This window comes from Opisthorchis viverrini (genome assembly GCF_000715545.1).
Source record: "Opisthorchis viverrini unplaced genomic scaffold opera_v5_30, whole genome shotgun sequence".
Lineage (NCBI taxonomy): Eukaryota > Metazoa > Platyhelminthes > Trematoda > Opisthorchiida > Opisthorchiidae > Opisthorchis > Opisthorchis viverrini.
The window spans coordinates 1,837,902-1,862,191 of NW_008751686.1; the positions used below are offsets into that span (position 1 = coordinate 1,837,902).

General features: G+C 44.9%; 3 protein-coding genes across 3 annotated transcripts in view; 1 reads left to right on the top strand and 2 right to left on the bottom strand.

The window, feature by feature from the left end:
* T265_02468 (hypothetical protein) overlaps positions 1-6,528 on the bottom strand; it is a gene marked incomplete at both ends in the record, with an annotated part of 16,072 nt that extends 9,544 nt beyond the window's left edge. The window contains one exon of the mRNA XM_009166717.1: positions 6,464-6,528. Within this exon, the coding sequence (XP_009164981.1) occupies positions 6,464-6,528 (65 nt within the window). The remainder of the gene's footprint in view (positions 1-6,463) is intronic.
* The window catches only part of T265_02467 (hypothetical protein), a gene marked incomplete at both ends in the record, with an annotated part of 51,156 nt that extends 32,409 nt beyond the window's left edge, over positions 1-18,747 (top strand). The window contains 12 exons of the mRNA XM_009166716.1: positions 479-631; positions 1,211-1,307; positions 1,459-1,967; positions 4,003-4,318; positions 6,328-6,626; positions 6,976-7,467; positions 9,102-9,555; positions 11,190-11,379; positions 13,500-13,900; positions 16,869-16,960; positions 17,296-17,445; positions 17,612-18,747. Coding sequence (XP_009164980.1) covers positions 479-631; positions 1,211-1,307; positions 1,459-1,967; positions 4,003-4,318; positions 6,328-6,626; positions 6,976-7,467; positions 9,102-9,555; positions 11,190-11,379; positions 13,500-13,900; positions 16,869-16,960; positions 17,296-17,445; positions 17,612-17,683 — 3,225 coding nt within the window. The remainder of the gene's footprint in view (positions 1-478; positions 632-1,210; positions 1,308-1,458; positions 1,968-4,002; positions 4,319-6,327; positions 6,627-6,975; positions 7,468-9,101; positions 9,556-11,189; positions 11,380-13,499; positions 13,901-16,868; positions 16,961-17,295; positions 17,446-17,611) is intronic.
* Positions 18,748-20,245: 1,498 nt separating this feature from the next.
* T265_02469 (hypothetical protein) lies at positions 20,246-20,428 on the bottom strand (the record flags this gene model as incomplete). Its single annotated transcript, XM_009166718.1, has 1 exon — positions 20,246-20,428. One exon carries the CDS (start codon positions 20,426-20,428, stop codon positions 20,246-20,248), a length of 183 nt encoding a protein of 60 aa, XP_009164982.1.
* Between the last annotated feature and the right edge of the window lie 3,862 nt (positions 20,429-24,290).

A 24,290-nucleotide genomic window follows, 5' to 3' on the forward strand; every position in this document is an offset into this window, starting at 1 on the left:
ATATATATATATGATGTGTTGCCACATTATTTGTATCTCACCTGTCTGTTAAACCACGTTGATTAAGATGAAAAACCTATATACGTAATTTTTAGGACTGAGTACCAGGTTTGATTTGTAATTTTACTTCAGAGCTTCTCTACCGGGAAAGCTTTGTTTCTTAGAACCAGGGTCGTAAATCGGAGCGGGTTTCCATTAGCTTCGGACCGTTCTGTGCGTCTGGCGGATTACTTTGTCCGTCTTATAACACTAGTGTGTAACCTATGACTCAGATAACTCTGAGGAGCATTTGGTGTGCAAAATTGGCGCGCGGTGGTGCGTTCTGTGTCTGATGTTCTGTATTTCTGCATTATCTTTCCATACTGCTACAACCCACTCAATTTCAAGATGGACTGGATAGTTTATGCATTTCTGGCGAGCTAGCCGGTTTGTTTCTTATGGCTACTTAGACCTGTATTTTGATACGCCGTTTTTACAGAAACTGGTGAACGAAGTCTTTCAAACCATGTGGTTCAGTCCTGTTCGAGACAAGGAAACCGTCAAACTACTTCGTAAGGTGATGAACATCACGGACGTGGTTGCTGCCTGTAAGGATACTGGCTTCGAGTGGTTCGAACAGTTTCTACGCAGCGTAAGTTTTGTTGAGTTTTCACCCAAGTCTCGTTTTATGCGCACGATCAGCTTGATAGTAACCTCGATAAAATCTTAAAACATTAGCCACTTCTACCTCAGGTGTGGTATAAGTGGCCAACCAGTCAATTTCCTGTACGTTCATTTTATGACATTTTTTCGTCAGCATCAAGAGGACCAGTAACAGGGGGACGGTGCTCATATTAGAATGATGAAACGGCTCTCTAGTGGACAGTAGTGAGCCTAAAGCCGCTGGAGGATCTTTCGCATTTGGCTGTTAATAAATTGATAGTCTGTTCACTAAGGTCCAGAAAACAGGAAAACTGGTAGTACCGACGTGGGTACCGTTCTGTGCGAATTTCATTGATGTCAGCACCCCGATAATCGGAAGAGTGAGATGTTCGGTGATGATGCTATCTTAAAGGCAATGACTTATCGTGGTTCTGAGCTCTTCAGCAGAAGTAACCTCCACATGGAGCAGCACCCATCTGCTTTTTTGCAAATGTTTTTACTGCCAGTCACACTCATCAACCGATATTTGAACTCATATCCGAACCCAAATGCCCCCGTTGATTTCCAGTTACTCAAAAAAGAAGAGGATGAGAAGGTAAAGCCCGTTGAAAAGGCCTGCAAACAAATCGTTGATTGCTTGGTTCAGTACATAATGAGACTTGAGGGTGAGTGGTCTTTTTGCGCTTTAATAATTGCCTTGCGTTTTTCGGGTAACACCCGTCCTCTACAGTTCAGTTCCTCTAAAGTGCATGGGTTCTGAAACCATAAAAAACGGCCTATGGAGCGTCAATTTATTTTTGTGCCTCCTTTTCATAGAAATTTCTGGTCAGAGCAACCAACGTCTCGTTGCTTGCTTGGCGACCCTGCATTTGCTCACCAAGGTTCGCCCAGAGTTGATGGTGGAATACGCTATGCTTCTTCAAACTTACCTTCGCTGTAACGAGACGTCCGACCCACATGTCTTGCACTACGTTGCAAGAATCCTCGAGGTTACAGTACCTTTGATGGAACATCCAAGTGAAACCTTCATCGCTCAACTGGAAGAAGATATGGTCCGCTTAACTTTACGACATGGGAAGATGGTGCTTGAGTCCTGTGTGGCATGTCTCGGTTCCGTAGTCAATCGAGTATCAAAAAACTACACTCTTGCCCGAGATTGTTTTACGCGCCTCTTCAATGCCTTACAGCGGTCGCGTGCTGATCTTGCCGATGATCCAGATCGGAAAATATCACCCACAATTCGGCCTTCAATTTTGCGTGCATTGTTCACGGTCGGATTGCTGTGCAAGCATTTTGATGCCAATATGTTTCAGTCGAGTACCAATGTAAGTCACGGCATCTCCCCTAACGTCGATTAATTCATTGGTATTTCTGATCAAATATTGACTTTCTTATTGTTTACCGCATCGTGCGAAACATTGCCAATATTTTTCGGGTAAAGTGTGGTGGGCACATAGTTTTCGCTTTACTGGCTCATGTGTTCTTAACGATCTTCATTTTCACTAGTATGAAGTACCCTTGTGTTTGACCTGTCCATCAGTTGAAAAGTCTTTGAGATGATCGTAGGCACGAAGGCCCCCAATGGTACCTTTTCTGCTAGAGATAAACTGTACTCTGCAATGAAAAGAAAGCGTTCAGCTGTAGCATCCTTCCGGTGCCTAGCTGCCATGCCACCCGAAGGGAGCACGAGGGCTGGGATACTGCCAGGTTGCCCAAGCCTAGACAGGGGAAGTCGAGTGGCGGAGGTCGGATTCGAACCACGGACCTTCAGGTTAGTAAACTCGCGCTCTAACCACTTCGGCCATCTCGCCCCACTCTGCGATGACTCGGTGTACTTTACATTGTGTCATCTGGGTGTGGAGACATTGCTATTCACGGAGAAATATTTGGAGCCAATGGGTTACGGACGGTTTTCGACCAGCTTGTTCTACCTACCTCTCCCCGCGATAAACTTCTGAGGCCATCTAAGCTTTTCATCCAAACTTCATCCCTGTTGGGTACAGTTGGATAATTTTCATCGGAAGTTTACACTGAACCCAAACCCATAATTTACGTAAGTATTAACTGATATACTTATCTTAAAAAGCGCGAAAGTCTGTAAACACTGTGACATTACATGAATGAATATGTGTTTTCATTCAAGTCTTCTCAAAGAAGACTTTGTGCTCCTGCTGGGTAAATTATTCAGCTACAATCCATGAATAAAATAAATAAATAAAAATTATGGAATAATTGCACTTGTAGTTTACAAGAAAAGATCTCTAGAAAAGATTGTCAACGAAGGAGCTTTAATAGCTAATTATGCCTCACCTGTGACACTCCCTCGCTTGATGAAAAATAGCGAGCTCCCGCTCTACATTCTTGGTGATAAAGTCGTAGTCCCGCTATAAGGTTGTTGCTCCACGCAGTCAGCGTGTGTATACACTTGGGAACATGGCCAAGCTGACCAGACTGTTGAGTCATCAGCTCCAAGCATAGTCCCTCAAATAAATCGTACTGCCCGCTGTTTCCTATTTGAATTTTTGATTCAAAGACCACGATCACGGTTCCGGAAGAATTATCCACTTACTTTCCGTCAGACTGTTCAGTCAAAGGTTCAACTAGCGACGAAGATTGGTTGGAACATCAGTGGAAGGTAGATATTCCTCCGCTCATTTCATCCTTTAGGTACACAGGCCATTGGAAATGACAAAATGAAATCAAACCCAAATCACATGCATGCAGACAAGCCAATCAACTTGGTAAATTTGTGTAATCCCCGCGGGCTGGATGAAGGTGAGACCCTCCCGCAATCGGGAGGGTCAGGGCAACTTTTACTGACCATTGACACTTTCTGCCGGCTTGATTTCAGTTTCTGTTAAGGACAGTACGCACTACGGTAGTGAGATTCATACTGGTTCATAGACCACGAGCATGGCTTCTGTTCACCAGTTGCAAATTAAACCACTGACTCGTATAACCCACAGTTGGCCTTGTAACCTTGCACAAAGTCGGTTCAAATGAGCAAGCCAAATTTCCCAGCAGGTATGAATTGTCCAGTTGTGACGTCCATCTTACCTGTTGCTAACTAGTATGGGAACCTTATTTGCGGGTTTAAAAGTATGACCTTGAATTTTCACATTCCTTAGTTTGATATGCTTGTAGAAACTGTTGACTGACTCCAAGGAGCATCTGCACCATATCCTCGAAGGCCTGTGTCGTAAGTTATCATCGTCGATCTCCACGAGCTCGGTCTTCGTTGAATGTGGTACCTCCGTTTCCTGTTTCAGTTTTCCACTTCTCACTGTTTACCTTTGGTTACTTAAACGCCTGTACTTTCCGTTACCTTACACAGCGTAAATTCTGTCTTCTTTGTTGTAGACTAATGTCCGTGATCAGGTGTTCGACCTTCTAATGTTCTTCACGGAGCAAGTAAAGTCAGACATTGAGTTGCGAAAAAAGGCTCTAGCTGGTCTCGGGTTCCTGTCTACTAGACACCACGAATTGTTGTGTGGGACAAAGTTACGTGATTTCTATCACCGTTTGCTACAGACCAGTGATATGCCCCGAATCGCATCTGATGACTCGACTAAAACACCACCAGATCACCAGTTGGAGTTCAAGTGCATCGTACTGGAGAACTTGTTAAATTTTTTCCTCGAGGAGGAGAAGCGCATGTTAGATGCTGATTCCAAATGTAAGTTTTTTTGCCTCCTTTCAAAGTTTCACTCCTCTACAAATACACAACTCTTTTCAATGACTAAACAGCTCGCAGATACACTGGCATATTTCCCTCTTGGGAGGGTGCAATTAATGTTCACCGCTCTCACACATTTTGTAATTAGTTGTCTGTCAACTGCCTTCAACAGTCTTTGTGGGGACGGCGATATAGATAACTTCGATTGTGAGCGTGCTTGGTGATCTTCACATCCTGTCGTTCAGTTCATAACGATTGTGTTCTATTCTTGGGAATCATAAACCAGCGTAAAATGGTTCGCGAGAGGTCCATTCTAACATAACAGAAAAAACCATCGTATTGCTTCTCACCATCTTCATGGCTGATCCCACACTCATAAGCCAACAAGGACCAACAAAATCTACCAGTGGCGCTCACTATGAAGCACCTTGAAGTGGAAGATTTAAGAACTTAACCGAATCGAAACTAGTTTGCAACTCCTTCAACCCATCAACACGAGATCCAGGCGACCACATCAACCGACAGTTGACATTCAACATTGATCTAGTGTGCTAATCTGAAGATGTCTTACTGATTAGTTCTCCGTCTGCCTTAAAACCTGACCAACTTGGTGACCTGCCCATTTGGCATGATGAGGCTTTTGTGTCAAAAAGCGAAACATTGCTCAATAAAAACCACCGATTGTTCACCAAGCCCTTTTTGAGCCTGATCCCATTCTTCACCCTGTTTTACCCGTGTGCCATGTTTCTTAATTCCCGCTACTTTGGATCATTGATCAACTTATACACAGAATAAACTGCTAGTTGTATGAGTTACGTGATCAGTGCTATTGGTGTCAGCGGTTTTCGCCCACTACTCAGTGGTAGCTGACTATTGTTGCGGCGTTTCCTGTTCAAAATTACGGCAGTTTGCGAATTCAGATGTGTGAGGAAAGTTCGTTACCGAAATGAAATCTCGGAGGAGTTCTCTACTGGTTATGTACCCTTTGAACAGTGATGGTGCCATGTATATTTATCTTTTCGATGCAATTATCCCCTGAAGATAGGTGGTCCCAAGCGCCTACTAATCTGGAAATGCGAAGGTGATACCCTTGGTGGTATTCGGATCTGGAGTTTCAACACCTGTGCCCGACCCATTGTATCCATCCTTGTCGCTTGTCAGATGTTACGAACCCACAACCATTCTAACTTTGAATAGCCTATTTGTTCGTTACCCAGACATGCGGTTGCTGCTGGCTTGTAGCGCCTAGTCAGGGATGCCGCTTTCCTACAGATACTATAGACCGTCCTATAGGCGCACGACAAACTCTCACATTCTACTTAGGGAACTGCTGTCGCTGGTTTGAACCAATAATCTTATAGCTGTGTGAGACTCCCCGGAGTACACAGATCACCAGACTCTCAGAAATAATATGGGCAAAACTGCTACTTCATCTAAAGTATCGACGGCCTCGGGTTGCTCAATGGATGACGTTACAGCGTTCCTATAGAACCAGTGCGTTTGAATCGCGAATTGACGATGGCTTCATATGTAAAAAATTTAGGAGACCTCCAGTTCTTTGCACCGTTTGTACCGAATCGTCGTCTAAAGACCGGCTATTTTAGTGAAACTACTGCCCGAGTATGATGGGATTGTTGTGTTCGCTACTCGTGAACACACCTCAAGGTATGCATTTGAAAGTTGCAAAATGTCACGACTGCGATTGTTTTGCTAAGTCACAATCAACCAGATCCTAAATAGTTTTGATTTTAACAAAGATAGAGATACGGCCTTAGAATTTATATTCCTAAGTAGGAGTAATGTGCTATGGGTAGTGCTAGTCCACAGTGCTTTCTTTTAGCTCTTTAAAGTAGTGAAGTAGCCGAACATTTGCTTGAAAGAGGACTTGTCGGTCAGCTTTGTACAGTATGTGACGATAGTTACTTTAAACTGAATGCAGAAGTTTATTAACTGTTCATGTTGGGCGTTTATCCATAATATCTTTGCTCCTCGTTTTATTCATCTCACAGGGAAAGCGAGACATCAGCATGAATCTTTGAAAGAAATGGGTGATGTTGCTTCAGGAATGGGCAGCTTTGTTGCTCAGACCTATTTGAGAGATACTCTGGAAACTTTCTTTTCTCCGGTTCCTGCTGTCCGTCTCACCGCGTTGTCTGTTGTGAGCACCATCCTGCGACAGGGTTTGATCCATCCTGTGCAGACAGTTCCATATCTAATCGCAGTGCAAACTGACTTGGACCAAAATGTGCGAGTCAAGGCGGACGCCCAGTTGCAGGAGATCGATCACAAGTTTCCCGGCTTTCTTAGTGTGAGTTGATTGCACCAACTGCTTCTCTCCTGACTGTTGTTATTTTACTCTCGTTTTTCTCGTTCGCCACTTGTTCTGTGAGTAGGTGGATTTTTCATTGCTTCCCGGAATTATCATCATTTGCTTATGTGTTTATCGTTTTGATGTGTCCAAGTCAGGTCAACAATGACAGTTCAAACCTATGTGAATGCACAATATGATGCACGCCGGTTGGTTGATCCCTGGCCGACAAGCCATACGTAAATCTCGATGAGTACCTTCAGACTGAATGCCCCTAATAGTTCCTTTCGATTTCTACTTTGCACGGACTCCTCCCTTCTCGTTATACCAATGTTTTGTCCTTCTTCAGATGCGGGCAATTCAGGGAGTTAGCTTCTCCTATCGACTGCAGTTTGTGCTTTATCCGGAACTATTACACCTCATTGCGCAGAAGGCGAAACTGGTACCTGCATCCTGTTCATCTCAGGTATTGTCACCTGATAACCAAAACACGTCTGGAAGCACAACGAAACATGGTTCACACCAATCAGCTCGGCGCAGTGCGCGCCACAAGGGTTCCACAGTGCCCAGCAACATTGATGGAGATAATTGTGACGTGAACTCCTCCGGATGTCTCGAGGAGACCGCCAAGAGTTCTAAGGTTTTCAGTGATTTGAGTGAACAGCTGCCTGGAGTTGCCGACTATGCTGAAGGTTCGTTTGAATGCATCCGAGGGACTCGTGATCCGCTAAGTGACATACCCACTGCACTGAATTCAAATCTGTATTCGATGCTGCGAGGGAATCGAGGACAACGACGGTCTCTTTTGAGTGGTCTGATTTCATTGTTTGATGATTCACAGGTAGGATGACACTAATATACATGCGTATAAATGCTTTCTCATTTTGGTCCTTAGCTGTCATGCACCTGTTCACTTTCGGTCACTTATATCGCACTTTTCCTTCATAAGATCTGATCTGAAGCCGATAATCACAGCGCAATCAGGAACTTTCGCTAAATCCTGTGCGATCTGGCCCACCCCTTATGGGTAGATGTTTTATCTGTCGGAAGTGTGCAAGATGAAATTCACAAAGTGGGAATAATGCATAGGATATGACGTCTAGCGGGCAATGGGCCAAACACAAAAGTAGATTATGGCGCTGCTATCTTTATACAAAAACCAACAATGTCGGATTGTTAGTGTCGTAGGTTTTCAGCGACTTCAGACATGAGTGGGTGTCGCTCCTGCTCCTGCTTCACGAGTGCCGCTCTCTTGACTGATTGTGTAGGATTTGGGCATACGGACACGCCGAGCACTTGAAATTGCGAAGCACTTTACATCCTGTTTTCTTCAGTAAGCCGTCTTGGTCTATCTTTATAGTTTATAATACTCATCGAGAAACTGGCCTATAGTTATCTCCCTCAGCAAGCCTACTACTCGGCGACGGTGAGTCCCAAAGTCTGACCACCTTTATATAGAGGCCACTGGATTACAAAAACGTTTGAGATTGAGCACAGATAGATCTCGTATTTGTTGTCAAGTTTTGACACTCGTCTCATTTCTCTATCCCGTGCAAAACGGAATTGTACTGACAGACATGTGGGATATGCACACACCATACCGAACTGGGTGACGTAACCGGTTCACTTACGGTAGCACGACTAAAGTATTCCAATGCACCTCACTGTATCTGCTCGTGTGCATTTAAAACCGGTATTTTTTAGTTTTTCAATAGGCTTAACAGTTCTCCAGAAAACATACCCACAAAGCGTCTCAAACCAAATTCTCTCCCACACGAGGCCGTGCCGTTTTGGTATTTCTGTTCCCGTTCATATATCGTCTTCCGATTCCGGTTGTTTGTCCCCAAGTTTTCCAGCCCGGGGGAAGTTCACCGAAGACACGCATGTTCACTAAGCTTCAGGAATCGTACTGTAATACTGCAATACTGCCTGTCTGAATCAGGCACTATGTCTGAAGACTTACATTTAGTGTTCCGAAGATTATTGTAGCTTCCAGTCCATTCTCCGTTTATCTGTTTCCATCATCCTATCCAGTGGTCCTGAAGCCATGTTTTTTTAACGTTTCTACTATTTGTTTTACTTTCGGATTTATCTACTTACGTTGCCCTTTTGGCTCGATCCGTCCAGTGATGAAAGGTTTCGTCTTAACGAACAGCATATAAAGTTCTAGATAAAGTTTTCCTGAGAAATTAAAATTATAAGCATTGCGAGTTTGGTTCCAAAGGCTAATCTGTCGATTTCGCGATACCCACTTTGAAAAATCCAGTAATAGCTCGCATTTCACAAAAGCACGGATGTTTGTTTTTGGCGAGACTGCTATTAAATTGTCTCCTTCCTTATCCAAATGTCTTGCAACTATAATCCACTAGATGACTGTGCTATTTAATACTTGCCCTGCCTATCACCAAACTAAGCCGACGATCTACTTATGAAAGGAACCAGGTTTCATTCTTCTCGCTTACTTCCTATTTGCAGGCCAACTCAAAACGCGTTCATCTCAGTCAGCTTATATACGTAGCTGACAATCTGGCCCACTTCTCTTATCAATGTCAAGAGGAGCCGTTGTTCGTGATTCATCACATTGATCTAATGGTTAGCATGTCAGGTTCCGGCGTTCTGCAAAGTGTACGAGAGACCCTGTTTCCGGAACTAAAGGCAGCATTAGAAGCAGCATTGGCAGCCCAAGCGGAGGCTGAGATGCGAAATCGCGCCCAAGCCGAGTTGCATTTGCGCACGGAGGTACAAGCCCTTCAAGCAGCCTCCGCGGAGGCTCTGAACAGATCAGATCACCTTGCCGCTGAGCAGCACGCTGAACAACTGCAGGCCGCGGTAAATAAGTTGAACAGCCTCATCGCCAGTAATCCACCCTATTGTTGCGGTGGGAGCAGCATGAGTGAACTCCGTTCAGCTGCACTGGTTGGTCGTGAATGTGAGTTATTTGTCCCAGTCGACTACCGAAAATAGTTTGAGGGGTATCCTTTCCGTTTTACAGCACCCAATGTTTTTGCTTCGCTTGAGTCGCACAAGAAGATTCATCGTATTTCCCCCTAACCGAGCTATGGGAAGGAGAGAGGTCTTACCCCTATCAATGGTTGGGATCTGTCCTCAGTCCGAGGTCACGTAACTCACTAGTTCTCTTTCTACGCAACGTATCCTCTAGGTACACTAGATGGCGGAGCCCAACCGCTGATCCAAACTTATTATCCGATCCTATCGAAGTGGCACTGTGTTTCATTCTGATTTTCTTGATTCGAAAGCTTGATTCAACGCTTCCCACAAAAATCTGTTCTCCCGTTGCCATGGTTATAGTGTAAGCGGAAGAGTTTGTTATCTCTGAAACTGATTTCTCTTTCGATCGCCTTTGCCCGCCCAGCTTTCACTTTCATAGGGGACCGGGTTGGTGCCCCGCATTTGCATATGAATATAGAAGCAGAATATAACTTGTATCATTCCTCGCACCAATGTTGCACTTAACCAGAGTTGTACCTCTTTTCCTTTTTCTGAGGTTGTCTTTGGTCTTTCTTGCTCATTGTGCTGCCATCTGTGATTGGAAGCCTAAGTAGATCTGTTTTCTCAACACGGTTCAACTTGTCGGTCTCGTTTTTGTGAATTTGAAACTATCTACCGTGTGACGATTCATCCATGTCTTTCCACTGCCCAAAAAGACAATCGGATTGAGATATGTTATTAGTCATAAGAGATGAAATCAGAACGAGTACTATGCAGGTCAAGATATACGTCTGTTCGAATGCTGTGCGTAATTGACGTTTGGTTCAGTGTAAAAATGACAGGTAGAGTTGTTTTCTTGGGACGGTGAACATTAGATAGTTTTTTTCTTTTCCACTACCGCACTATAGGTTTCAGTTGGTAGTCGTTTTCAGGCAAAGTTTCTCTCAGTAATCTGGTTCCGTGCTCTGTACTTTATGCCGAAGAAACTAGACGTATCTCGAGGGATGATCTTGTTTTCCTCATACCCAAGGCAAATATTCATTTTGAATGTTTATGGATGCAGATACTTGAGCCGGATAAAATAATATCGGTGTATGCATAAACAAGTATTGCAATTTTTTGTGCTCTCACGGACATCTTGCTCAACAATTTGAAGCTATTATTTGCGGTACAAACATTTTGATGGGATGTCGTATATTTCGCACACCAAACTCATGTTCGTATTAGATACGATTTCGCTAACATGTCATGACTTCACAAACAGGTGATGGGCACAAATTGAATGTTGTCATCCCATCCTGCTACCAGTAATTGGTTTTCTGACTCCGTATTCCAGTTGCTTTGAAGGCTGTCTAGTGCAAGGTATCCAACCCATGGCACAAAAAAGGATCTTCTGAATTTATATGCTTTCGCTCGAAGTAGTCTACTCGCCGTTTGCGTGCAAGAGTTCATTCATTTAAGTTGAAAACGTCTACGTGAAACTTTGGTTGCCACCTCTCCCTTGTTGCTTGGGTTAAGACAACCAAACCAATCTACTTACTAGCATTGTTAGTTATTCTTATCTCAAAATTCAACTGATACGTTAACTTCATTTTTATCCGTGTGCCTTTTCAGCCGTCCCGCACATGGATCTTGGTCCACTGGAAGAGGAAGAGGAAGACGCACAAGCCTTACTGAGTCGACTGGAGTCCTCAAGGGAGACAGCTCTCCCAATTATGCGCGACGCCATCCGAACAAGTCGTGCATGTGTTTTACTACTAACCTTGAAGCAATATCTGAAAGAAGTTTACAGCATCACTGACGCGTAAGTTATTACACAACCTTACACTTTGTGGGGGTTATGTGCATGACGGAAGGCGAGGTGACTGGTTAGTTCATCCGAAAACATCTGGGCGTTCTCTTCGAAGACGAAAACCATTTGGTATAGATATTCCAAACCGACAGATTGTTTTTCAACAGCTATCTGAACAGGGTTTTGAAGACCTAGCTTTGATGTCATCATCTCGTCGACCATGGAATAGGATAGAAATGGAGAGAGTGGGCATCCATGTTGGACACCGTTTTGTATACGAACGCCTACGTAGCTCTCCGAATACTTTCACACTCTCTGAAGTCTGAGAACACAAAACGTTTTATATTTACAAACTTCAAAGGCATCCCCTGCTAAGTAAGTGTGTCGAGGAGTACGGACCGGTCAACTGAGTAGAAGGGGGTCTTGGAAATCTAGAAATGCCAAAATTGTGGGTTGTTCAGATGTTTGTCGTCGTTCTAGCACCCGATAATATGTGAAGATTTGGCCATCGTAAACCCTACCAGAATGGAATCCAGTTTGCTGCTCTCGAATCGGTTCTGGAGCAGTTGGGAGCGACTTCAGAAGACTATTCTGGTAAATTCGCCTAACATGCGGACCTGCCAGTCTCTCCGTTTCCAAGCGATTTGTCCGCGCTTTACTCAGCCTTGGAAAATGAAAGGAGAGTGACTCCGAACGAGTATGTGGTCGGAATCCACAAGTTTTTTTCAAAACTGGCAGCAGTCATTGATCCACGACATTGGTAACTGATGGTGGTGATCAGTTTGGGTCCGTAGGTGGTACGCTTTTGGAGAACATCATGTGGTCAGACGACCTGGATTAGTCCATGAAACTAGTGCTACAAAAAGTCTGTGGCCAACTTATAGCTCGATCGTCCCATGAACTCGGATGAGCTAATTCTGCCAACTTGTACATTCAGACATCTAAGTGTTTATTCCAGTGTAATTAGGACATTAAGCTTGTATTTGATGATGCCAAGGCTACAGTCGGTTGACGTATAAGCGGACACGGTAAACAAAAAACGGTCAACCTTCGGTTTGTGAGACTCAAGGACATTGCCAGACGAACTGCACAGAGACGACTATTAACGGGTATCCAGTCGAGCCAGGATCCTTCTGCCCGGTGACTTAGGACGGTGCCGACCCTTGCACATCCTGCCTCAGCGGCCAGTGTATTGCCAGAGATGCGCATCCAGAAGCGAGCTGAGAGTGATAGGGTAGTTAACTCAGCCGTTGTGCTTGCATCGTAAATTTTGGTTTCTGACAACATATCAGTGTCCGAGAGTCCAGCATGACGGCGGGGGCAGCTTTTTATGCTGCTTGTTTCAGAGTACGAACAAAACGATCCGATAAACGGCGTCGACCATTAAAGGTTGATTTTTAGATGCTGTCGTCACCGGTCGAAACGCATGTTTTGCGACCAAGGCTAATGCAAGACGAACAAGGTTGCCAGTCCTAATTGATGGGCCTTGAAAAGGAGGGTTGCTAATGGGGATAGAAAAAAACGTGGGAAGAAAAATGAATGCCTGAACAGTATCCTGTTTTCGCTTGCGCGTCCTGCTGCATGCAGCAAGTAAGGTGGCATCATGCGACGGCCAATGTGTCATGGGTCTGTGGCTAGTTGTTGTTAGTTGTACGTGGGCTGGAATACCTCCAAGGTCCCCAGACAGTGGATATGGTACACGAGCGAAGCCTTTGACTCAAAAGCCTGACCACAGATCAGTGGTATTTGATGAGAAGTCAATAACTTCGCTTTCTTAAAGAACAAATCCCCATATATGTTCCAACCCCCTCCTCTCTTCCTGGCGCTCCGAAAATAGTGGGTTGGCATACTTTCCGCTGGCTTACGAGGACCTAATGAAGGAGAATTATCAGGCATGTGCGCACTGTTGGATGATCGAAATCAAGCTGTGTTCCCCAGAAGGAACGGCAATCTTGAGTTGTAGCTCTCCACCGGTTGCTGATAATCACGCGATGCACCTCGGTCTACGGCTGATTTGCACTTGGTGGACGCCGAGTTATACGCTATCTGAGCTACCAACATTTTCCTCCGTAGAATACTATACCGTTCTGTGTGCTTTTTCGCTCATTTTCGTATTTTTTCGATGTTTGCAGAAAGATCCAACGGTACTCTCCAACTGATTCTGCCAAACTCTGGGAGCGTCCACTTACTCGTCGTGCTGGCGTGCGTTTCCAACCGGGCCCTTGTCTGCAGGCTGCTGGAGTTGAACTGCGCAAACTTATGCAGGTGACATCGATGCAGTACGCCGAACAGCAAAGCGACTGTGACGCTAAAGCCATCCCACCAGATTGGCCCCCAGTCCTGGACGCAGCAGAAGATTCACGGGGTGAGGAAGCGTACGAAGGCGAAATGCGCTCTCTAGTGCATGATTACTTGGACTTCAGAAAACTGATCCTAACCATCGACCCACCTGGCGATGATGACCTTGTTGTCGGTGATGATTTGAACACATCCGCACTGTCGCAAAATGCTGCTGAACAACCACCCACCCAAGGTGAGTCATGGTTAAAGTGTGATAAGGTTTTTGCCGTCCTCCCGTTCATCTGTACTTGCTTGCGCAACGAATAATAGGGATAGCTTGTGATTTTTCGGGAAGAAACAAACGTGATTTAAAGAGTGGCTGGAAATGATGACTAAACTTTCGTGGTGGAGTTTTGGGCGACCCTTTTCGTAATTGCGTGGGTAACTTGCAAGTCACACTTACGAATTTCCCAATAGCCCTATCACTATCGACCGTTATCTGAATTCCCAACTTATGACCATTGGGTGCAAATCATCTGAACTGTTTGTTTGAGACTAGCTTAGACCAAAGCTAGTGTCAAACAAACAATTCACAGCATCGCGGTGGGTCGATTGTTTTGCCGTGAAGTCAAGCTAATGGTGTACATATCAGATCAGCGCTGGCAATCTTGAATTGATATTTCAGAGTACAGCCCTAGGTGATACTCTCGGACTACCCCCGTTTACATGAACAGGTCTTGGATTCGTTGAATCGGCTTCCGGTTTTGAAGCTTGCAGTTGCTGTTGCTCATGATAATAACTGGCACTTACCACTTGCGCATTCGGTACCCGCTGGGAACTTTTCCCTAGAAAACATACTGAACTTCTTACTTCGCGCTGCGTGAATCAATATTCAAAATTTAGAGGTGCCGTGATAGATTGATAATGATTAATAGGTCGGTACTTACTACTGCAAACTACCAGTCACCATTTCCCTCTTTGTGAGAATCCTCACCATTTGTCTCACAATTGGGTCAATAAATATCACTGTATCCTATGTGACTTGAAGTATGACATGTTAAAACAACATCTGCATCCTGCAAGTCTTAAATACCTCGGATTATGACAATTTCCGCACGCTGCTGCATTCTGAGCGTTCTTCAGGACGAAATCGAACAGGGTGTTATTGGACAGCATTGTTGTGCTCTACTGGTGATGGGCGTACGTGACGACTGTAGAGGGTAACTCAGCATAATGTTCGTAGGGACCTGACAATGTTGACGTATTTATCAGACAGTTTCACTAAGCGACTTGGTCAACCAAGTCAAAGACCAAGAAGTGTGAGGACGGTGTGAGCGTCACGCGTCCCTAGTATCTGGCGTGGCATGAATTTTCGGTCATTGCACTCTTTCATGCAGGTCGCAATGAGAAGATGACCAATGAAGGATTGTGTCAGGATGACCCCTCTATACCCGTTGCAGCCAAATCGCGCTCCATTAACAAAGACGTTACTCCATTCAGCCGTAATACGGCAGTGAAGCATCGGTGTTGAACACTGATGTCATGCTGTCTATGGTGAATGATGGTGATGCAGCCATAATCCGGTCATCAATGTTGGAGAAATGGTAAACAACTTTTGAATAAGCCTATCTAACAAGTCCAGAACTAGATCATCTGAAACGAAACTAGATTGCTTATGTGGCCATTGGCTCCTGATACTCAGATTGGGACCTAATAGGCGCCACCATGTATGTAGTAGAGAATTCGGTATGTGATGCTCCTGAGCATCTGCCCTATACGCACTGGAGTTCAGAATGATCAATATCGCTCCTTGATGTGGGACTCTACATCCCGTCGGACACTGAGCATTATGCAGCTAGAAAGTCTGTTAGACTACAACTCAGGCACAGCCTATAGTGAAACGTAATGACATCAAAAGGCTCTGGAAATGTCGGTGGTTAATACAGCTGTCAACATTCGAGAGCTATTTTACCTCGTAAGTGAAACCAGTTGCCAGTGGGGCGGCCAATGATAGTGGAAAAACGATACAACTCCTAGCCACTGGATGGATACCAGAAATGATCACTTTGTTCATAAGAGTGTAAGCCTAGTTTCAGTATTTGGGAAACCACAATGAAGGCATTCTTATTTTTGACTTTGGGGCCCGTCCGCCGGCCCGAAGTCATCGAACGTATTCGAATATTCGAGTGAGAATGTTTTCACAACACGATACCGTATTCACAGTGATGTGATCCATAGATGAGTACCTGTTGGTGAGTTAGTACGGCGGGTAAATCTTGTCAGATCAGGGTGATTGGGATATGTACTATGTGTACCAACATCATCTAGCAAGGAAAACTCTGTCCTCAACCTCAAATCCTTGTTTGCGACAGCTTCGATGTGATTTGTCTGCGTAATTGGAAACCCCACAGGGTACACCACGTAGCCGATCCCGGTGGTAAGTATCTCTCCACTCCACTGCCCAACTGCCTGTCCAAAGTATCTCTTGATGCTAGGTTTGTGTTGGGTGGGCTTCACAAAGGACGCCGCGCTCTCCTATAACTAATGTCTTGCTACACTACGATGCCCAGATGTGTTTAGTCAACGCTGTCCTTATATGTGAGTACTGCAAAATCTTCACTGTTCGAACGAGCTACAAAAAGCTTCTTGCATTAAGTCGTCATGCTTCTCCTTTCCACTCTTTATTAGGGCCTTATTCCTCCATGGTCGTATTGCAGTTAGGCACCAACACTTGAGATACTTTTGATGATGGTGAGAGGTGTGCAACGCCCTGCGCTTCATGTCATGGATTGTGCACTCAACCCTAGAACACCCATGCGGGTCACTTCAAATACATTTTATGGAAGATACTAGAACGTTTTGGTTTCCGGAAGGTTTGGAATATGCCACGAGTACACCCCTCGGATATTGTTTCTGGTCAGCATCATTTGGCTGCAGTAATCTCCACCTATCATATTAATTTGGCCCCTTGCAGCTGCTCGAATCACTACCTTCATATGTGAGGGTTGAATGACTAGGAAGTGATTTCCAGTGCACCGACATCATCAAGATGTCCCATTTTGTTTTTCCTCTGTCGTCAGCACCTCGATGTGTAGGACTCAAACCTAGATGGGTTCGTTTTTGACGCGATATATTCTTTCTACCCTCTTCTTACCTTATGGCACCCGTTTATATTTATGCATTTAGTTAGCCATATTTGTCCTTTTTATGTACGTCTGCAGTCCTTCCGGCCCGCTTGCGGCCCGTCCGGACGGTAGTCCCTCAGTCTCATGACAAGTCATCTGAAGAAGAGAATGATTCGGAAGATTCCAATGTAAGTAATGGATATTTCCAAGCCCCGTATCTGTTGCTAACTTTTTTGTACTCATGTGTTCAGCCAGTTTTTTCGGCAAGGTGATCTTTGATCAATGACACAGCTATAACAGACATATGGTTACTTATGCTGTCAGTTTGTCACACACTCGATTTGTTCTCTTCAGAAGAATACAACTGCTATTTCGGATCATTTCTATCAAGCAGCTGGTTTTGGTTTCCTGTGGACTGAATTGTATCATCAGCTTGTCGTCTAGACTACATATTCCCTTAATGATAATACGCACTATCTGTTTAAAGTCGACTTATCACACTACCGAACGTGTTGGTTTTCAGGCTGGTGGTGCCTCTCGCCTGATGCTTGCTCAATCCGCACCCAACAAACGGCGAAAGCCTGGATCTAGTTTGCGTCCTGGCGCACCCCCAACTCGTAACAGTTCAATTCGTCCGTCTAAAAAGAGACGCAAACGGAAACGGCGATATGTGGTAAGTCTGTCGTGTTTGCCTCTATGCTCTAGTGAAGCAACATCTCATGTCTCAAATTTTCATGCTATTCATTGTTCAAACTTGAATGATTTGAATGAAATGGACTACTAGATCTGGTGCGTGTTTCGTCTATCATTATCTTTACCGTACTATTTTCTTTCAACAGGCTCACGGTAGTTCTAGCGGCGAGGATAGTGACTCCCTTGGGGATTCGGAAGCCTCAGATCCCGACTACTAGCACCCAAGAACTCTGTACTCCAGTGGCATTGCTGATGAGGTCGTCTTCGCGTCCCATCTGTGAATTGGCGCGCCACTCTTGTTTAAACAGCCCATGCGAATGATTTTTGAAGTGCTTATTCACCTTAGCTGAACATCTGCATCGCGGATTTGTGATTTACATTTCTCGCGAGGGATACCAGTGCCCTCTTCACTCTTATCCGATGTATGCAGCTCAGATCATTGGCAGCAGCACGGATGCGCGAGGTTTCATCCTGTATCCGAAAGCATTTTGCTCTATATATACACACACGCACACACACAAACTAACATACAAAATATCCATCGTTTTCTCCTCAACCTTGTACATCAGTTGGCTCTGGTCAACACTACGGATGGGGTCAACAGTAGGGCGCTCGAGTGTCCCGTCGGGACTGCGTTCTGATCGTACTTTAGGTTTCCATGTTTGACAGTCACATTCCCCAACGGTTTTTTGGAAACAATCCAGCAAATATTCTCGTTGTTTTTGATTACTTTCTTATTATCTTTGACCCCGTATTAGTACATACTTCGTCCATGATCATTTCTTCGCAGTGTATAGTATTTTTGAGTACCTCTACCCACAGACAACACCCCTCGTCAACTATTTCGATGACAGTCACCCATCATGAGTCTGACTTGCTGTAAATATGCACCGGATATTTCTGCTCATTTCTTGCAACCCACCCGACTCCTATGCATCGTGGTCCTCTAACCGCGCCTCCACTCTGATCTGTTATTTTTGTCCATGTGTAACGGCACTGTCAATGTTGCTACTATTTTGTGCACTATACGGCGGACTTGGTGCCATGTAAAGCCTTGCGGTCTTCTATGCCTCTCTTCTGTATAGTTGTACATAATCTTTCAGTGGTGTCCTTGAAAGCCAGTCAACAGCGTGTACTTCAACAAATTCTGATTTGTCGTGCACTCACAAGGTCAATGTTTTATCTACTTCTCTTTATTCGTTGGATCGGAAGTTTCCTTATCGCGCTATTCTCTGTACTGCGTTCGTCATGTATTTATATTATCAGGAATTCATTGATCGAGCTAATTTATTTGATTCCTTTTTTCTAACAACTGCGTTCACTGAATACCGTTCGTTCCTCTCGTGAATAACCAGTCACCATCGCACATTGCTTTTAATGTCTTGTGCATCCGGAACACCCCAACTGGCTACTGTGAGTACGTTAGCAACCCTGGACGAGCCCTCTCAATGGTTCCGTGCTTAGATGTCTACAACGGCCTTGCGCTCTGTCGGACCGTTCAAATGAGTCGACAAGTCAACCTAACCTGGTTGTGTGGTGCGTTGCCATTATTCCTCTTGCGACTGTTGCTTTGATTGATGGAATACCGATAGTTCCCGCGTGGTTGAGTTCGAACTGGTGACTTTCGTAGGCGATGATAATCGTCGCGCCAAAGGTTCTGGGTGGTGGTTGTGAACACTGTCGCAGCCCGTCCCGCAGTTAATTGCACGCTTATCTGAATACCGCCTTAAAAGCTCACATGTATGCAGTTCTACCGAGCAAGTTAGCAGCATCCGTAGAGCTTTACCACTTCCCGACGTTTTGCTTCAATGAATTGCCCCGTTGCAAAACGCCGAAACAGATATGTAACATGGAAAGGTTCTAGGATGGGCAGCACCGCTTTTGCTAATTAATAGACTATCGTTTGTTCAGATGATGTGCCGTCCGTAGCTTATGATTAATTTGTACTATATTTCTTTGTGGGCGATAGTGTCATCGAAACTAGGATCCAGAGTGGAACAAATCTACTATTCACAGCATTTTTAGATACGCCTAGAATGCGCTCCAACACTCCTTGCGATACTAGCGAATTGTCTGTTTGTTTTTTGAGGAACTGAGATGCAAATATTTCTTACTTCGGTGCATCGTAATCAACGATTGTTGCGCTGGTCTCACCAAATAACCGATTGCGGTTTGCATCGAAATTGCTTCCATTTGCTGAATTTACTGACCAGAAGGCTCGTGGTTCGAACCCGATCTCTGCCTCTCGGCTTACTTTGTCTAGGCTTGAGCGACCTGGCAGTATCCCAGCCCTCGTGTTTCCCTCGGGTGGCATGGCAGCTAAGCACCGAAAGACTGTTACAGCTGAACAGTTAAGCTAGTTGTGATTCTTCCATTTACAAGGCAAAAATCTATGCTTATAAGAAAACAACATATGAATGCTGAGTTTCCTGTAGGAAGATCGCTTTGGGCCCTTAAAGAGTGGCGAAAATTCTCCAAGGTCCGTTACGAGGCGGTAATCCGTTAATAAACGGTTGTATATTCTCTAGCTGAAAGCCCCAAAGGGCTATGAAATCACTCATCGCCCTCAATGCTATCTTTAGTGGCATCAACTGCCACAGCGAAAGTTCGCCTCCTGATCTGTAATATCTTTGGTAACTCTAGTGAAAATCAATAATCACTCCTATCTCCTGTATCTGCGCGCCACGGCATACCAAAGAGTTCAAAGTTCTGAAGGCGCAATGTCGGCACGGCGTACCTTTTCAGCGTGTGCGTGTCGATTTAGCTGGCCTCTATAACTATTAGAGGGTGCTGTGTGTATCCTCTCCCGTATTGGCCGTTTTGTTTATGTGTTCTGGGACGATCCTACTGCCCGAATTTTCAGCCGTTATGCCAGCATTTCTCGGATCTTGGGGATCATGAATCGGTTGTATCTTGGTAGTGGAGACGAAGCGAAACGCGCACTTTGACTGCACTTTCTGCATTCCTTTAGCTACTCGGTTGCAGTTTCGCTCGGGTAACCGATTGGGTGTCCTCACAGATAACTTGAGCCGGCATTGCAGGCCACATTAATAATCTTGTCAAGAGATTCTAATCTTGGTCTTCCTGGTTCCCATTGAGACCACAAAAATCAATTTCGTCCCGGCTGCTTTATTGCTGTGTCACTCGACAAGCCGAGAAAATGGTTACTCCGAAGCTGCCATTCAAACTCCATTACGACTAAATAGATTGAACGATTACGCTAACATTTGATCAAACTTAGGCTAACCCACACCATAGAAGTCAACTCTAGTTTATTTACTCCAGTTATTACATGTAAGAGGCTATGACATATGGCATTGATATCTCGCTCCCTACACGGAGTGGGAATGAACTCTGTCATCGACAAACAGAGAACGCGGGAAACTATCTTCACAGAGAGCGGAACCAAGTTATTGGAGCGAACCGAATCGGGTGCTCTGAATTGGGCTCTGACACTCCAGATGCCACGGTCAATGCCGATAAATATTTAGCCCCTCTAAACCACCTGGAGTCTAGAAGAAACTGCGGAAAAATTGCCTTCAGCTGGCCCGACTTGGCGACACCATGTGCTATCACTTATTCACTCTGGTGCAATTTCTATGTGGGTCTTTGGCTTCCCATTCCGCCCACTTTGCTATATCGCAAGGCGAGTGGCTTGAGACTGACCTTTATGGAGTAAAGTAAGATTAATGCAAGTGTATTTGTAGGATTATCACGAAACGGTCCACACGGTCAAACTAGACTCTCCGTGTGGGTGTGGGGCGAGGAACTATATCGCAAGGCGAGTGGCTTGAGACTGACCTTTATGGAGTAAAGTAAGATTAATGCAAGTGTATTTGTAGGATTATCACGAAACGGTCCACACGGTCAAACTAGACTCTCCGTGTGGGTGTGGGGGGGGGGCGAGGAATTCCAGGCATGCCTTCGTTTTGTCCACATCCCGCACATCACAAATCCGCTCGTTCGACGTCATGTTTGGTTTATTGTGGCGACCAGCCTCTGCACACTATGTAATTTACATCCGTTTAATTTGCCGTGTCTTCCGTGTTTATCATATTTTTGCATAGATGAACGATTAGAATGTTGCTCCCCGGGTGTCAGTTAAGAACGTCAGACCAACATCAAAAGAAGTTTGGTTTTGTCGTACGCCTTTGACTACAGTTGGTATCACCGCCCAATTTGCTTCCGGGTCCAGGACGGCCCACTGGGTCCATGTTTCAGGACCAAAATATAGTCATAACCAAAAACAGCTGGCTCCGGGTTCAAAGCCCGTAACTGATCGCAAACCCTACTCTATTAATGGCATGTGCACGAAATACCGCATTCCAAATACATAGTTTCTCCAATGCCTCAAGAACGTACAGCAGGCGGAAAGAGAAGGCAAAAGTGGTATACCTCACCCATCGACAGGACCAGAACCCAGGGGCATTCCTTTCCGGGCCTTCAAGCAATATATTCAAGATTCTTCTGTGTACAGAATCCTTGGCCGTCAAACATCCTGTGAAGCAAAGACCAACGTGGGCCGAAGCCCAGCACGATTAGGCGTCCCTGCGCCCAACTATTGTTCGCCAGCTTAATTCCCCTTTTACCCGCTCCACGAGGACTTCACATGACCAGGTTTTTGCCCATCTTAAAGTCGTTTCGCCTGCGTATAAATCCCGTAAAATCTCTCCGAGGTGTCTTTTCTTACTGCCATTTGTTTAGGTCTCACACCACATAACCTCTATGGTGCTGGCTGTATTATTTGCGTTCTCATTTCCCCTCTCTTTAACATCCCTTAATAACCTCCTGACGATGCTGTTCAACATTCACCCATGCGATTCCTCTACTGCGCAGTTTTTCTCTACTCTATCACTGAACCTTGTAATTACTTCAAGTTGTAGTCATTTTGTTAAATGCCTCGATTATCAACCTTTTAAAGACTTGTTCTCCGCGGAGAGGTACTGTGATGGTGACGCAGTGTGTTATGCTCAGTTCACTAAAAACGGCTTCGAGAACCGACAAATCCTATTCCCAAATGCCTATTCCCAATTCACATTTCCATCGTGCCCGATGATTCCCTCTGGCCGACATGTTTGCGTCTACCATTTCACTTGGTTGATTCCCAAAAGGTTGCATATACTCCACCAACACTTGCCTTAATGCGGTGACGTCGTGGTGGTGCCTTATATCACGTCCATTTAGTCCTGGTCATGGTCTTTCTGTGCATTTTTAATAATAATAATAACAGGTTTCACAGCACAGATTCACTCAGGTAACTCGTGGGTGCTTCCAAGTGTTTCGCAGCCGATTAACGCGTGCTATCAGATCATCTCATTAAACAAACTTACTCAATGTGTTTGTCTATGCATCACACAGCTCTCGTTAACTGGTTAAAGACCTTAAGACAACCAAAGAATGGCTTTACCTTTCTTGAGGCTCATCAGGGAATCGCAGCCACCGAGCTTCGTCAACCTCATGTTCTATTTGAACTCAGATTAGATGGGTCATCATAAGCGGGATATTCAGCTGGAATCAGCTGGGTGTCTTGTCAAAACCTAATTCGTGTACAAATGTTAGGTTCAAATGTTGTGTAACTTTGACGAAGACCCGTGGAATGCACCTAATTGAAGAGACCCAAGAATGGCGCGAAAGGTCGTGCGCCATCAAAGGATTTTCAGCAACCTTATGGATAGCACCTTATATCGTTGGTCCTTGGCCGGAAAGTAGTTTTTCCTGCAAAACCTTTGCGAGTCAAATTAAAATTTTTACTTTAAAATGTTTCCTCTCGTTTTATGTGTACTCGAACCGAAAATCGCCCTGGTCTATGTTCATTTTCATGAAGATTTGTTTTTCGATAATCCTTCTCTTAATTATTGGTGCGCATTCGACTTTGAACTTGCAGCGCTATGGCTTCAGAATTGGTTGAAGATGGAATTGCTGAGAAATCAGGGGGCTGTTTGTTTTTCCTCTTTCATGGCATTTGAGGAGGCGTTAGGCAATACATTAAGGGCAACTATGTGGTTTTTCTGCGTGTAGCCTGTAATCGAAGCATCAGCACTGTTTTGCGTTACGGGTGCGCTAGAGTGCAGTAATTGGGTGGCAAAACCAACGGAATAAGCTGGTAGTCCGAACGTATTTGCTAATAAAATAGAGTACGCAAAGTACCAACTGTCTGGGGCGTTTTTGTCCAAGGATGCGGGGGAACCATCTCTCTTTTAGCCTCTTGAGGCCTTCAGCACAACCATAAGGTTTCCAAGTTTTGTACAATCGGATTCTAGTAAATCGACTACTAACCAAAGAGGTGGTGAGTGTCTCCAGGGCCTTGTTGAAGAATGGAACGTCGACGTACGAAGTGTGGCAGTTTGTGGCTGATGAATTCGGCTAGATCCTTACCACTCAGGATGTAGACAACCACCGCTAGAAGTGTTTGCCATCTCCGTAGTTTATCTCACGCATTATTGGGTTTTATTGTGGCAAACGATATGCTTTCTGTCTCAGAGAAAGTTCGGATGCACGGATGCACGTTTGTGCCGCAGTCGGGGGAGGTCCACCACATCCATATATGCTTCCCTGGGGGGGGGCAGCAGATAGCAATTTCGACGCTTCCCCGATGTAGTAAATATTGACGGAGCACACGTGACAAACCATTATAAGTCTTCTTAAAGTAATTAATATCTGACCTGTAAATACAAGCTCAACACCTCCATGGTCACTGTTGGCATGGACACCGGTCGCACCGTTATGTATGCCTTCGATAAAAGCAAACAGTCTTCTGTCATGCGAAAACAGTAAAGCCTCTTAATGGAAATGATGGGCCAACAGTATCCCGTGACGACGATTGCG